This window comes from Phacochoerus africanus, chromosome 7 (assembly GCF_016906955.1).
Source record: "Phacochoerus africanus isolate WHEZ1 chromosome 7, ROS_Pafr_v1, whole genome shotgun sequence".
NCBI classification, from domain to species: domain Eukaryota; kingdom Metazoa; phylum Chordata; class Mammalia; order Artiodactyla; family Suidae; genus Phacochoerus; species Phacochoerus africanus.
In genome coordinates this window covers 19,506,203-19,522,455 of record NC_062550.1, presented here as the reverse complement: position 1 = coordinate 19,522,455, position 16,253 = coordinate 19,506,203, and the positions used below count along the sequence as shown (strand labels likewise).

The window sequence follows — 16,253 nt, the reverse complement described above, 5'->3', positions numbered from 1 at the left end:
TTTTGTTGGTTTTAATTTCAAATATGGTAAATATGAAAAGATAACAACTCACATAAATGAAAGCGCTTTAGCTCTTTTTAAGAGAATAACAGGGCCCTAAAACCAAAAAAAGATGGAGAAGTCTGTTCCAATCAAATGTTCTGAATTCACAGGCAGCATATGTTTCTAGTTTGGACAAGCCCCTGGCACCGGCCTGAGAACATAATGCCAGGGCAGCAGGCAAGGTCTCCGGTGCCCTGAGACTGGGGGTCAGCCTGGGGCCTGGGAAGGGTAGGGGGAAGCAGCACACCTCCTCTGTCCTCTGCCACAACTGCATCTGCAGACAAATCAGGCTCCTTTGGGAGCCTTTAGGATTTGTTTGCCCCTGTCTCCTCCCAGGAGGCCGAGGAGCTCCTGCTCTGTAGTCCTTCCAAAGAGGACGAAATTCAATTTGACAAAAGCCCTGTGTGTACTGCAGTGGAGACAGGCAAAAACCAACATGTGACCATGAAAAATAGCAGATCCTCGGGAACTCGGTCACCCTGAGGTCGGGTGACCCAAGTGGTTGTAATACTGAGATTCGTCTGGTTTTAGTGCTCAAAGTCCTCCATCCTGGGTGGACAAGGTGATCCACTTGTACTGGCTTGCTCAGAACTGTCCCACTTTTTTTTTTTTTTTTTGTCTTTTTGCCATTTCTTGGGCCGCTCCTGTGGCATATGGAGGTTCCCAGGCTAGGGGTCCAATCAGAGCCGTAGCCACCGGCCTACGCCAGAGCCACAGCAACGCGGGATCCGAGCCGCGTCTGCAACCTACACCACAGCTCATGGCAACGCTGGATTGTTAACCCACTGAGCAAGGGCAGGGACCGAACCTGCAACCTCATGGTTCCTAGTCGGATTCGTTAACCACTGCGCCACCACGGGAACTCCAGAACTGTCCCACTTTTAAGGGAAAGTTCTATGTCCCAGGAGCCCTGTCAGATCTGTGCAGACTAGAATGGCTGCTTATCCAAATGAAAGATCCAGGCACAAAGACTAAAATATCAGGAAGTAGGTTTCTAAAAAGAGTATGTATAAGGGGCTACAGGGACACAGATCAAAGAAAAATTAAAATCTGGAAAGAATTCCTTTTGGTTGAAAATCTAGTTAAATTGTAGTTACTTTACCACATAACATTCATGTGTATTTGGTAAAGGAGGAAAAATAACTTCCTGTTTTTCTTTTTTGGCTTAGATTCTTGGAAATTAAACTTACATGTCAGGTTAAGCTTTCACCCTTCCTTCCAGACCCCCTCCTCTCAACAGATTTAGTCCTAAAGCTCTTATCTACATGGTGGGGGCCTGGGGCATCTGAGAAGGAGGGCTGCCTAGGGTGGGCTGTCAGAGCCTATGTAGGCCATGGAGGGTGCCCACTGGGGGCCAGTCCAGTGTCTGCGTGGGATGGCTGCCCAGCACAGGGTACTAAGGCCTGAGGAAGGCCGGAGAGTGCCCACGCTGGAGCGGGTAGGAGACTGGGCAGAGAGGGTTAGAGCTTAACCGGGTGGAGAGGGCATCCTCAGGGGGAGGACGGCTTGATGTGGGGTGTCAAAGCCTGAGAGGGCTGAAGAAAGTGTCCACACAGACAGCTGGCCCAGGGAGGCGTGTCAGAGCCAAGGAGGGTGAGGGGCACGTGGCCTGGCATCAGGAGTTAGCTACAGAGCCAGGCGAGGAGAGCTTCCGGGTGGAAGGACGGCCTGAGTGGGGGGAGTGGGGAGGGGCGGGTCCCTGCAGGCGGGCAGCAGGGAGCAGAGAGTCAGAGCCTGAGCAGGGCAAGGGGGGAGGCCCGGCGTGGGGTGTCTGAGTCCAAGCAGGATGCAGAGAGCTTCTATGGTGGGGGAATCCTGGTGTAGGGTGGGGAGAGGTCTACTGTGAGGCGTTCAAGGAGTTCGAGTGGGGTATGGAAAACGAGGGGGTGTGGGGTGGCCCTGCCTGGGTGTCGGCCTGAGACGTGTGAGGAGGGGTCGACATGGAGGATGCTGTGTGGATGCCGGACGCTCAGCATGGGGTTCAGAGCCTGCCCGGGGAGAGGACACCCACGTTGGAAGAGGTAATGGTGGCTTTTTAAAAAAAACGATCAAGGTCACCTACTAAAGACAGTGGTGACCAGGTTTCTTTCTGTTGGTGAAGGAGTTACAAACACAGAAAGGGGAAACCAGAAAGAACCATGTAGTGCCCCTGTGCCAAGAGGTATCGTGCTCTGGCAGACCTGAATTTCTAAATGTTGGCTTCCACTAAAACAAGGGCTGCGTGAGAAACGGCTGATTCCAGGCCTGAGACTGGAAAGATATAAAGTCAGCCTGGAATATATCTGCGAAAACAAAGAAGCAAGGAGGAGATGTTGAAAGGACACAGAAGCCACCTTGAAGGGACTCCCACTGGCCAGATCGGGAACCGTTTAAACACCTAAGTACATGATGGGGACGGATTAAAACCCACTGAGTAAAACCGAAAACCACGAGTCCACACTGACATTAGTAAATAAAAGAATCAATCACATTTAACGAAAAATAAGAAATTGAGATCGTTTCAAAGTGTCTTCCTCATGAATGCTTATTAATTATAAACAGGAAAAGAGTAACTTTACAGGAAAGAAGTCTGGCAGACCTCTCCTTAATCAAGTCATCAAGTGATCAGCGGCAGAAATGGGACGGAAGGAAATCGTGCCACCTGGCAGATGCAATGAGAGGAAGATGGCCTCGCTTGTGGGACAGTCCTGCCAAAGGCATCACCTGAGTCTAATCAGGAGGAGGTACTGGACAAACCCAGATTGAGGGGATTCTACGAAAGAACTGGCTCGTCATCTTCAAACGTGATACATTTGACCTTGATAAGGTCATGGAAGTTGAAGACAGAGGAGCTCTCCTGGGCTGGAGAAAGTTAGAGATATGAGAGCTAAATGCAGGGGTAACTCTCGAACAGCTTCCTCCCTATTCCTGGGATTATTGGCACAATTTCAAGGGGCCTGAGAATGAGAAGGCAGTGATGCGCCATGGTAATTTCCTGATTTTGGCAGTTATATCATGGTTGTGTAGGAGAATGTGCTTGTTTATAAAAAACGCACTAAAGTATTTGGGGGTGACAGGCTGTGTCAGCAACTTACTCTCAAAAAATAGCTTTTTGTACTGTACTTGAAATGTCTGTAAGATTGAGTTGTTTAAAAAAAAACCTGCCTTTTTTTTTTTTTTTTAAATGAGCATTGCAACATTTATTTCAGGTTCTCTTGTTTTTTGTTATGTTTTGTTTTTTGTATTTTTTTTTTCTTTTTTGGCACACAGGCAGTATGTGGGGATTCCTGGGCCAGGGATTGAACCTATGCTGCACGGCAGCAACCAGAGCCACAGCGGTGAGAATGCTAGGCCATCAGAGAACTCCCTAAAAAAACCCCACCTTATAAACTCACTGTTGTATTCAAATGGCTGCAAAAAAAAAAAAAAAAAAAAAAGCAAGAAAAGTCATTACCTTTATCTACTAAGCGATACAAAGTTGTAGAAGTCACCTAGCCTCCCTGGCTTCAGTTTCCGATATAAAACATGGGGGTTGCATTGAATTATCTTTTTTTTTTTGCTCCCTCGGTATATGGAGGTTCCCAGGCTAGGGGTCTAATCGGAGCTGTAGCTGCCGGCCTACGCCAGAGCCACAGCAACGCGGGATCCGAGCCGCGTCTGCAACCTACACCACAGCTCACGGCAACGCCAGATGGTTAACCCACTGAGCAAGGGCAGGGACCGAACCCGCAACCTCATGGTTCCTAGTCGGATTCGTTAACCACTGCGCCACGACGGGAACTCCCATTGAATTATCTTTAAGCTTCCTTCTACCAGGATCATTTTTTTCCTGGGGGGAGGCAGGAAGAGGCAGGGCCTGCCAATTTACAGAACACTGTTCTCACCTTCCCCCCAAACACCCATCTGCACATCTACGGACACACACAGCTTAATTCGCTGTCCCAGCCGTGGGAAAACCTCAGAGTCCATCCATTGTTTTCATTCTCTTATTTCCAGGTTCAGTCAAAGGCTGGATCTACAGCTCCAGGCCCTTGAAAGTTCTCCCACTGAGCTACACTCACACAGGTCCTAAACAAGCAGAGGACTCTTCACCGTCCCCAAACTTCTGCATAGGTTCTTGTTTTATCTTCCCAACTACTAAGGGCACGGTATTATCCTCATTTTGTAGATGCAAACCGTTTCTGGACAGAAATCAATGGCTTCTTTTAGGCTAACAGGTCCAAAACAGAACTTGATTTTACTTATTTTTTATTGTTTTTGCTTTTTAGCGCCGTACTCACGGCACATGGAGGTTCCCAGGCTAGGGGATGAACTGGAGCTGCAGCTGCCGACCTACACCACAGCCACAGCAATGCCAGATCTGAGCTGCATCTGTGACCGATACCACAGCCACAGCAATGCCAGATCTGAGCTGCATCTGTGACCGATACCACAGCTCATAGCAATGCCGGATCCTCAACACATTGAGTGCGGCCAAGGATCGAACCCCCATCCTCATGGATCCTAGTCGGGTTCATTCACTGCTAAGCCATGAAGGGAACTCCCCGGAACTCTTGATTTTAAACTCCACACCTTTTCCTTGCTCAGTTGTCCTCATCTCCCCCTCAGTTAACAGATGCCCTAAATCTAGTCCCCCTTCTTGATTTCTTTCCCTCCACCCTCACTTCCAAGCCGCTGGCCAGTCCAAAGTGTCCTGAGCCTCTCGCTGCTCTCCGTCACCACCGCTCATCACACCTACTCCCCCCGCCCGGAAGCTCCACCCCCAGAGTGATTCGGCTCAGGGAGTCCCTGAACATTAGCTGCTGACTTCTCCTCGTCCCTCTGTCTCCACTAACACCTCTGAGCAGTCTTCTGAAGGCTCACCACTCTAGTTGAGGTGTGACGCCAAATGTCTAGATTTTTAAGAAGGGAAAAATAACATTATTTGCTGGCCTGGTCTAAGGGCAATTCTGCTGGTAGTATTTGAACAGCCCTCTCAAAAACCCTTGGAAATCGGAAACAAGTTCTGTCAAATGCAAGTAAAAGTAAACACTCTGAGAAAAACAAAACACTGCAGGAAAAACACCATCGCTACCACCTCAACAACAACAACAACAACAACGGGTCCTATTTCTCATTGCAGAAGCTCTGACTAATAAAATAAAGCTGATATTTATGTGATGTTGTTGACTGCCTCCAAATGCAGCTTGATTGCCAAGCCCCTGGGTTAGCCGATGGCACAGGCTCCTTTCGGAGCCAGTTAGCGATGGCCTGGACAGTCCACGGCTGTCCTGTCTTAAGACTACGGGTATTTCATTGAGCCGCACATCACAGCAGTGAGCCTGAAGGACGTGGACTAGGGAACAAAATCAGCTATAAGGACTAACCAGATAAAAGATCCCTTTTGCTATGTGTGTTTTCAGAGTCAGAGGTCAAAATATTATAACACTTTAATAGTGTATTCAGACTTTAGGTAGAAACTCTCTCTGTGTGTCCCTGTGCGTGTGTTCCTGTGTGTGTGTGTATATGTGTGTGTGTGATGTGCCTGTGGTGTAACTTCTAAGGAATAAATGAGGCTACATGACCTATAGGATTCTTTCTAACTCTTTACTGTCTACCAAAATTCAGTCAGGAGTTCCCGTCGTGGCTCAGTGGTTAACGAACCTGACTGGGAACCATGAGGTTGCGGGTTCGATCCCTGGTCTTGCTCAGGTTGGGGCTCTGGCGTTGCTGGGAGCTTTGGTGTAGGTTGCAGATGCTGTGGCTGTGGCCTAGGCCGGCAGCTACAGCTCCAATTTGACCCCTAGCCTGGGAACCTCTATATGCCTCCGGTGCGGCCCTAAAAAGATGCATGCACGCGAGCACGCACACACACACACACACAAATTCAATCAACTCCTGTTTTTGTACTAATGAAGTAAAACAGATAATCCCCAAATCACCACTCCTTGACTTCAGAATACACCATATAATCTATCCTTTAAAACTGTATACTTACCTTCTAAATAATATAAGAAATTTATGACTTAGGCTAACTTTAAAATAAAATTTGACACAGATCAACTAATGGTAAAAACTGGATGATAAGAGCGCAGAGGGGGAAATCAGCCTAGAATTTAAAATTTCCCATAGACAGTCCCCATATAGAGAATTAATATATAACATTACGGGCAAATTCATCATTACATTTAAGGCACCAGAAGAGCTCCCCCATTCTGTGGTGGTCGTTGCTGAAGGTGAAAGGGGAAGCGATTTGCTGGAGTAATGCAGGACTCAATGTGAGGAACAGAATGAGAAAAAAAAAAAATCCACGAGTCCTTGGCTCAGGCTGCTGAAACCAACCCACTGTACCATGCCTCCCATTCTGTCACCATGGGTAGTTTTCTGCCAAGAGCTCCTAAATGACGTCTTCAAAGTTCTGCAGAAAGAGGAAACAGCCAAGGGATCACAACGGTGGGCAGAGCGGCTGGGGCTGCGGCATATGTGGAAGCATGTGTCTTCCAATTAACTATTCCTTTCTTTTCAACTAAACACTAGCTTTCGGGATCAGCAAAAGAGGTCCTACAGGCAAAACCCGTTCAGATCGTAAAATCAAGAGACAGTGCTCCGTCTTACCAGATTTCCTACAGCCAAGACATGCTCAAACTGCGGGGTCATAGGATGGTGCTCCATTGCCATAAACAGCGTATTGAGGACAATGCAGATGGTGATGGCCAGGTCCACAAAAGGGTCCATGACGATCAAGTTCACAATCTCTTTCAGCTTTATCCAGTAGGGGTGACACTCCCAGATGAGGAAAGTGTTGGCAAATTTATACCAGCATGGCGGGCACTTCCTCTGAGACTCTTCCAGCTCTGTGGGGAATAGAGAACAAAGGCGGCCCCTCAGTTCACCGCGAGAAAACGAAGGGGCTGGGCTTGGTTGGGATGCTGCGGCTACTGACACGAGAAAGAAGGCGGCTGGAGTGCGAACCTTCTTGAGCGGGGGTTTCCCTCAGTTTTCCTTCTCTTGAAGGCAGAGAGGAGGCGTGTTCCGTAAACCAGGTCACATCCCTGTTAACAGTGATCTAGCTACAAACAAAACTCAATCCATCCCTTTGGGGAGTAGAGAATAGTGGTCGCAAGTTTGGCCTCTGGAGTCTGACCCCCCAGTTTAACTGGCTTCAACACGCACAAGTGTGTGTGACCTCAGGCAAATACTGACTGACGCCTCTAAGCCTCTGTTGTCCCTTCTGAAGGGACACCGACTTTCTAGGTTATAGGACTCATTGAGCCCTATAATCCTCATCCACTGATTATGGATTAAGTGGTTGACAGCATAGTGTCTGGCACGAGGTAAGACCTCAATAAACAGGAGGTATCTTATTACACATTGTATATTAAATGCTTATTGGAGAAGCAGTTAAAAGCACAAACTCTGAAGCCAGACAATACGTGGGTGCAAATACCAGCTCTGACAATTGCTAACTGTGAGATCTTGAGTAAATTACTTCAATTTGCCATGAGAATTAAATGAGCTAAAACAAACACTAAGTGCTTCAGAACACCCTGGCATATAGCAAGACCTATGGAGGTATTGGCTATTCTTATTTATTATCTTTACAGCAGAACCTGCATCATCAAACGAGCTGCCATGTGGATTCTCTCATGTTCCAAGACGTATGCGTTCACAATGCCGCCAGAACAGAGGTCTCGTTCTTTTTCTTCTCCTTCCTCCCTCTTTTCTCATCTCTGCGCTTGTCTCTTTCTCCTTCTCTTGCCTTTTCACCCCTTCCCTTCTCTCTTTATCTTCTTCCTTTCCCCATCCCTTGGTCTCCTTCTTTCCTCTTTCTTTCTCTCTTGTCTTATTCTCTCTGCCTCTTTAGTCTGCCTGTCTCTCTTTAGAATTGGAACCTGTTTTTGCAAAAAAGATCTTATATGATCCCCAGTATATAAAACAGACAAACCAGGAACTGTTCTAGTTGAGGCAGGAAGAGGAGCTTGGTGCTCAGTCCAATTCACTGCTTCCTCCCCTGAGGTACTTCCCCAGGATCCTAGGACTCTGACAGACACAGACTAAAAATCACTGCACTAGATGACCTCTAAGGCTGTTAACAAAGCAAAGGTTAGAAAGGACGATTAGACACCAAAGGCAGAGAGACATCCAGCTACAACGATCAAGGCGTGAGGCCCTTGGTGACAAGGCCCTCCTCCTAGTGAGAATGAGGTATAATAACTAGCATGTAGAAAGTCCAAGGACTTTCATCGGGAAGAATGTGCTTTAAGGGGTGTAACTCTGAAAACCTGTCAGCACGATGATCCTTACAGGCAAGGCCTAGGCTCTGTGGGGTTGGATATAGCTGCATCTCCCACAGCCTTGGCTCTACTCAAATCCGCTAACAGAAACCAAATCATTCAGGGAATAGAAAAAAGTTTCCCAACCTTTCACCAAGAACAAGATGGCCGCTTTAGTCTACTTTCCCTCTTCCCAACCAGCTGGATGGTGCCCATGGTGATGGCTTTATTTTAGATGGGTTGCTTTGGTGGGATTTCTGATTGGCTCCCTGGTTGCTAAGAAAATGGTTGCCTTGGTTTTCCTGATTTAAGGGCCACAGTAAGTGCCACGTGGGAGTCTGCGTGGGAAAGGAAGTCTGTGAAGAAAATTTGCTTTGGCTTCTTCCTCCTAGAACTCCCTTCCTTCCCAAGGTAAATTTAGTTTTCTTCCCAAAAAAGAAAATGAAAAGGTTCTCTTATTTCCATAAATTCTTATAGCACATATTTGGAAATTTGGTTCCGTTCCTTTTTTAATCCCCTCCTTTCTCCGAATGTCTGCCGCTCACCGGCACGTGGAGGTTGAGGCAGTGCCTGTTTCACGTTTCTAACAGTTGACACAACTGTCATGCTTTACCGTGAACTGGGCCCCGAGTCCTTGCCAGATGGTGAAGACAGGTTTCCCTCCCCAGTGCGGCACCAAAAAGGGGGACGAGGTATCTCTTATCCCCATTTACCGAGACCCGAGGAGCCTCAGGATGATCTTTTCTGTTGCACAAAAACTAAGATCACGTGGAGCTTTAGGAGTTGGAAAGATCAATTGGGCGAATAAGGAGGTTTACAAAGTGGCTCGCAACTGCGAGCTGTGACGGGCCCCCAAGAATGTGGTCTGGGGGGAACGGGTTAATGTGTTGGGACAGGACGTCCAAAAGTCTGTAGAGTTTCTCTTAGTTTTGCTCCTGGACAGAGAGACTGCTGGAGTCCTAATCTCAGGAGTAGGGAATTATCCTCAGAGAGGGCCTCATGATTCCTCCAAGATGGTGGTGTGAGCAGATCAGGTTTCTGAAGGCAGGGGCCTCTCTTGGTTCAATTCAGCAACGTGCCAGGCACTGGGAATACACTGGTGAGCAAGAGTCGCCAACCCACAGAGCTCGTAGCTGCACCCGGGAAGGCAGATACCTGCTAAGTAATTGTACTGACACTGTTGAAAGTGTTTTACTTGAGAGTCAATAATGCTGAGTGCCATCACCGCGTCCTCAATCTTAATTCAACTCTCCCCCCCTCTCCCACAGCTGGACTGCTCTGAGGAGATGAAGTGAGACCCTATCACTCTGCCGACACCTCGCATCCTGTCCTCTGAAATATGCCCGGCGCTTATGGCTCGGCTGACTGCGGATTCCACTGAGTTTATGGGAGCCTTGTGAGCAGATTTGTAATAGGACAGGGGTGAGTCAGGGAAGGCAGGATTTTCTATTTACAGAATTCTGGAATTCTCCACTGTGGTTTCTAAACTATTAGACGAGGCTTGCTTCTTTGGTTTTAAATAATAATTATTTAAAACTCTGGATGAAAATAATGCCCGAGGTTCCTAACTAAAGGCCTGGGAAGCAGAAACAGTTATGCATTCAATGCTGGCTTTCCATTCTGGAGCAATCATTAAATACCGAGGGACCAGCGGGTATTGATCTTTCTTAATGTCCTTTAATTCCCTTTCACATCATTCAGCTCCAGCCATTCATTGTTCTTTGCTTATAGCAGTTGTGTCTCCTCAGCTTTAACAAAGGGAGGCACATCCTAGGAGAGGGGATGGGAGGCTGTGTGGGCGGGGAAAGGCAGGACAGACACAGGCCACGTGAGCAGCGGGCTCGGGAACGGGAGAAGAACTGGAGTGGCTTCCTGCTTGAGAATACGACCGCAGTGCTCTGGCCCCCAAGCTACCTTTGCATCTGTTCCTTTTTCGTGTGTCTTGGAGGGTAGAGGGTGACGGACGAGGACAGCAGGACAGAAAGAAAAAGAAGAGGAGGAAAAGGGACTAGAACAAGACAAAGTCATGATCCAGTGGTTCATATCTGACTTAGTCGCGGGGCGGAGCACCAAGGCCTCCAAAAGGAATCCTGTAGCCCCCATTCCAGGCACAACAAACTTCAGCTCAATACATATTTGTGGAGCATCTCCTTTCGCCAGACCCCATGCTAGGCCACCGAGGTTAATGAGTGCAGTGCTGCACTGCATGGCTAGGTTCTCCTGTTCTGATTTTTTTTTTTTTTTTTTTTTACCAGGAATAGAACAGGGCTGTTGGAGATTGTGAGTTTTTCTTTCTCAACTGTCATAAATATTCAGGGAAATCTTGTCTTGGTCTCCAAGTGAATAAGCCAAGGTTCTTAAGCTAATATAGTTCATCTTGGCATTCTCATGATTTGCGGTTATTTGCCTGTCATCTCGAAGTATAAACGATAAAGTGTAAAGATGTTCACCCAGACAATGACCTCAACAGGAATGAAAGAAAACAGGAATAAATGAGGGTGTTCAGGAGCTGAAGGCAGGTAGCTCAGCATTCTTTTCACTTGATACGTTCTTTTTTTTTTTTTTTGGAGGTTCCCAGGCTAGGGGTCCAATTGGAGCTATAGCTGCCGGCCTCTGCCACAGCAACGCAGGAGCCTCAACCCACCGAGCAAGGCCAAGGATTGAACCTGCAACCTCATGGTTCCTAGTCGGATTCGTTTTTGCTGCACCACGACGGGAACTCCTTGATACGTTCTTAAGATCAGTCCAACTCCTTGCCCACATGCATAGATGTGAGCTCTCCCAAGGAATTTAAAGTTCCTTTCTAGGGATTCTCCTTTTACCACAGAGCACCCCCCTGCCAGTGTAAGTGGTATTTCGCTTCACTGACTCAAAAAATTAGTAACTTGTTCCAAGGACACATGAATAATTTGAGTTGCCTATCTTGGAGACTCTGGTTATCGTTGGGTCAGCCTGGGTGTGCGGACTCCGAAAAACAGCGGGAACTGTATGGATCTATAACGAGATGACTTAGCTAAATCAACATGAATCAAATTCCGAGGATGCATGTGGAATCAATCAAAACCTTGGGAGAGAAAACCCAGTCACCGAAGTTACCTCTGAAGAGATCAAGAGGAGCCTGGAGCACAGACCAGAGCGGGACAGAAAGCAGACCTTTGCTGGGGACTGCCGTGTGATGGAAAATCCTCTGCTGTCCTCGGCAGGCCAGGCTGTGTCACGGAGGGGCCCCCTGATGGCGAGTTCTGGCTCTGACAGCCGCGCCACTGCAGACGTGCTGTGATTCAACTGCAGCTGCTCCTCCCCCGGGGCCCAGAGCTTTGACGTAAGAGGGGTTTCAGCTTACCTAGTCACATGTCCAATATATTTATGGATGTGTGGGGGTGTTTAAAGAGAGGCAGAATTAGGTGGAATCAATGTAGGCACAGTACATTCCTTAAGGGAAAACCAAAGATTTTTAAGTAGCTGAAGAGGAAAAGAGGAAGGTGTATTTTTCGGTCGGCGGCACAAGGGTGCGGGTGGGATTCCACGGTTTTAGACTGTCGCAGGTCTCAGGCCATGTCCCTCTCTGCCTCTCACCAACCCCCGGCTCCTCATGGTGACGATTACAGAGGCTTTTTGAGATCCTCTAGCTCACTCCCGTTGTTCCTTTGTACTTCTTACTATCGGTGCACCATGCCGGCAGCAGCTCTGAAGTCCTTACTGGGTTCTGTGCGAGGAGATTTGGGGATGCTGGTTTCTACAACCAGCAGACTCCATTCCTAAAGCTCACAGACAATTTTGGCAAAACTCAGACCCAGGAACTCTATATTTCTCATGCACACTACGAATCTCTGTCTCAGCGGCGTGGACTGACATCGCAGGACACATACCTTCCACTAGCGTATTGGTAACTACACTCAATATGCTGTTGATCCTGTCCTTCCGCCCATAGGAAGCCAGCTGGTCCATGGAGACTAAGAGAGATCCAGGGCCTTTCTTCTTAATTTCCACCTCGGTTGTAGCCTGGAAAGCAAAACAAAACAAAACAAAGCAAGTGGGGTGAGTAAGGTCACCTACACATGAAGGCTGGGCCTTGCTGGATATAGTCCGGAGGGTGAGCAGGAGGATACGCTCTGCATCACATCTTTTTACGCTGATCCTACAAGCCTATTTACACCTCAACAAGTAGAATGAAACGAGTTGGCCATGGATCACCCTTAGTTCTACAGATACGTGACCAAGTCATTTCAGTGTGTCCAAAATCTGCAAGGAACCCAAGCATCTGGCTGGGACCCTCAACCTAAGCAGAGAGTAGAAAGACCAAGACTCCTGGGGGCAACATCATGAGAAGCAGACCCTGAGTTTGCCCGTTCTGGTCTCACAGCCATAGCATTTGGCTAGAATTGGATCATGTGATGAAATAAATTCACCTCTACTTGAAATTACATGAAGGGCCAAGTCCCTGATCACACAGAGTATTACAGACACGGCTTCCTCCACGTGTAGGAGCACCGTCACTCTACCTAACTGCTGCTTCCCAATGTCAAACCTGGACCCACCTGAACATCGGCAAGTTCAAGTTTTACCCCAAATCTCCTCTGAGCCACTGTAAAGAAGTATGGTAAGGTTTTGCTATCTTAATTAAATACCTTATACCTTAATTAAATGCCTTATATAGCGTTTATATATAAATAATATATGCTTATCTGGCCTTTCTACATTTTTATTTTATGAGTTAACTTGCAATGTTCAAATTCTCAATCAAATAAAAAAGGGTAGAAAACACCATCAGATTGTTAAGGAAAGTATTTTTTATATGCTCCACCCTGGACAAGATCAGTATGGAAAACTATGGCAAAGGGTTTCTTAATGTCCCTTACTGTGCTCTTTGTGCCAACCTGAATATTCTATGTCAGATCAGCCCTAGTGGGGTGGCTTAAAACCTAGCTTTCTAGTAACCATGTTGTCTACTATTACTGCTTCATCCGTAGAAACTTGGCTGCTCCTTCCACGTGAAGGTAAGAGGGCAGAGACAGTCAGCAACCCTCAAAGAACAGGGAAGACACATGTTTGCTTGAAGCCAGATAAGGATCTGTCTGATCAGTATCAGGATACTTTGAAAAGGAAACAATTGCTTCTGGAGAGCTACATCAGAAAGCCTTTCTATTCTTGTATATATATTAAGATTAAGAACCGTACTGAAGAAAATTCCTGGCAGATTATAATTCACCCCATCATAGCATTTTATCAAACTGTTTCACTGATTCAGAGATTTGGTTCACTTTAGGGTTTTATTTCCTTTGCTTTGCTTTGTTTTGTTTGTTGGACGGAACTGCAGAAGAAATGGAAAGGAAAAAGAACTGGTTTCCCTGGGAATTCCTGGATGCATTATTATACAAACATCTGTATTTGTAAAAATGACTTGTTAAACATTGCCTCAGGTCATGATAAGGTGTATTTGAGAAATCACTTTTTGCTGCAATTTCTAGCCTGGTATTCAACAAATGATTAAACTACTACATTTAAAAAATGATGATCATCTAAAAACAAACACAGAAGGTCCCAATACAACGGACATTCTGGCATTTACTGATTCTATATTTTTACTGCGCTGTCCTTCTATAATTCTACAGTAGATAGTTTCATAATGCTGAATTCTGAGGTACTCTAGATCTAATGAACTGGCTGATTCATCAAAGAAGAATGAAATTGCATTTATCATGGTTTTGGTACTAGTATAGCTTACTGTTTTCTGGGCATGCTGGATACAGTAAGATATAAATTCTTCAGACTTTAAAACATAAGCTTTAAAAAACAAAATTAATGAAAATACCATCCAAAAAGACAGCCAAATGATTCGATTATCATTTATTGATACCTATTCAAAATATAATTTTGAGCTTGGATTTGAAAAATCCATATAAATTAAAGAAAAATTTATCCCCAAACTTAACATTAACATGGAACAATTAGGGAGTTCCCGTCATGGCACAGAGGAAACGAATCCGACTAGCATCCATGAGGGTGCCGGTTCGATCTCTGGCCCTGCTCAGTGGGTTGGGGATCTGGCATTGCCATGAGCTGTGGTGCAGATCGCAGATGCAGCTCAGATCCCACGTTGCTGTGGCTGTGGCACAGGCGGCAGCTGCAGCTCCTATTTGACCCCTAGCCTGGAACCTCCATATGCCTCAAGTGTGGCCGTAAAAAGCAAAAAAAAAAAAAAAAAAAAAGATGGAACAATTAGGAGTTCCCTTGTAGCACAGTGGGTTAAGGATCTGGCATTATCACTGCCATGGCTTAGGTCACTGCTGTGGCATAGGTTTAATCCCTGGCCTGGGAACTTCCATATGTCATAGGTGTGGTTAAAAAATAAACAAATAAATAAGATGAAGCAATTATCATTTATATCCTTCTATGTAAAACAAAAGTAAACAATAGCAGGGAGACAATTTCTGAAACATTATAATTTGTTTCATAATCCATAATGTCTTATAGAACTATAATCTATATTGTACAAAAGCTTAAGTTTCAAAACAGAAATAAATGAAAGAAAATGCTAAGAAATGAAAATTTCAAAGACCACACTTAGGGAATTTTAGAGGGCAAAAAGAGGAATTCACTAATTAACCTTTTTACAAAGGCAAGAGCATTTAGCATAGAGCCAAATACCAGGTTCCATCATAAAGTCTTGGAGTTCCCATCACGGCTCAGTGGTTAATGAATCTGCCTAGGAACCATGAGGTTGCAGGTTTGATCCCTGGCCTCACTCAGTGGGTTAAGTATCTGGCATTGCTGTGAGCTGTGGTGTAGGTCAAAGACACGGCTCAGATCTGGCATTGCTGTGGCTGTGGCGTAGGCCAGGAGCTATAGCTCCGATTAGACCCCTAGTGGGAACCTCCATATGCTGCAGATGCAGCCGTGGAAAAGACAAAAAAAAAAAAAAAAGTCTTATTCCAACAAGATAGCCAGAAAAATTCCCACAACAGACTTCTAAAGATCCATGAATCAAAGAGGTCATCACAGGGAATTTTTAAAAATAAATAACTGATGATAATGAAAACACAATACCTCAAGATTTATAGAATGAAGCTAAAGAAATTGTTAGAGAAAATTCTGTAGCTTTAAATATTTATATTAGAAAATAAAAAAGATATAAAATCAATGCTCTAGGCTTCCACCTTAAGAAACTAGAAAAAGAAGATCAAATTAAACCCCAGGTAAGTAGACGAAAGGAAATAAGAATGGAAATTAATGAATTAGTAAATTAACAAACAATAAATAATCAAAAAAGCTCAAATATTGTCTCTCGAAAAAGATCAACAAAATTGATAATTCCCCTAGCAAGACTATGAAAAAAAGATTGAGAAAACACAAATTATAATTTTTGGGAATGATAAGGGGACACCACTATAAATCTTACAAGTGTTATTAAGTTAATAAGGATATGCTGTGAACAACTTTATGTCATCTCACCTTGGAAGAAATGGACAAACTTATCCCAACACAATCTATCAAAACTGACATGAGAAGAAATAGAAAATCTAAATAGCCCATATTAATTAAATAAATTATAATAAAAAATCTTATCACAAAGAGACCTCTAGGTCCAGATGGCTCCGTAAGTGAATTCTACCAAATGTTTATGGAAGAAATAATACTAATTTTACACAACTTCTTTCAGAAAATGGAGACTAAGAGAATACCTCTCGACTTGTCTTATAAAGCTAACATAACCCTGATACTTGACCTGACAAGAACATTACAAGAAAAGAGAATTAAAGACCAATATACCCCATGAAAAAAGATGTGAAGTTTTTAACAAAATATGAATAAACAGAATCCAGCAATATATTACAAAGGATACTACATCATGATTAATAGGGTTTAGCTAAAAAAAAAAATAAGGTCAATTTAACATTATAAAAAAAGTGTTATTCATCACATTAAAGATTAAAGAGAAAAAAAACCATATGATCATCTCACAGATGCAGAAAAAGAACA

General features: G+C 45.1%; 1 protein-coding gene across 1 annotated transcript in view; it reads right to left on the bottom strand.

Annotated features, from left to right (window-relative positions):
* Positions 1-16,253, bottom strand: part of SCN8A (sodium voltage-gated channel alpha subunit 8) — a 125,176-nt gene that overhangs the window by 38,526 nt on the left and 70,397 nt on the right. The window contains exons 12-13 of the mRNA XM_047786663.1: positions 12,143-12,275; positions 6,616-6,854 (exon numbers count right to left, since the gene is read on the bottom strand). Coding sequence (XP_047642619.1) covers positions 6,616-6,854; positions 12,143-12,275 — 372 coding nt within the window. The remainder of the gene's footprint in view (positions 1-6,615; positions 6,855-12,142; positions 12,276-16,253) is intronic.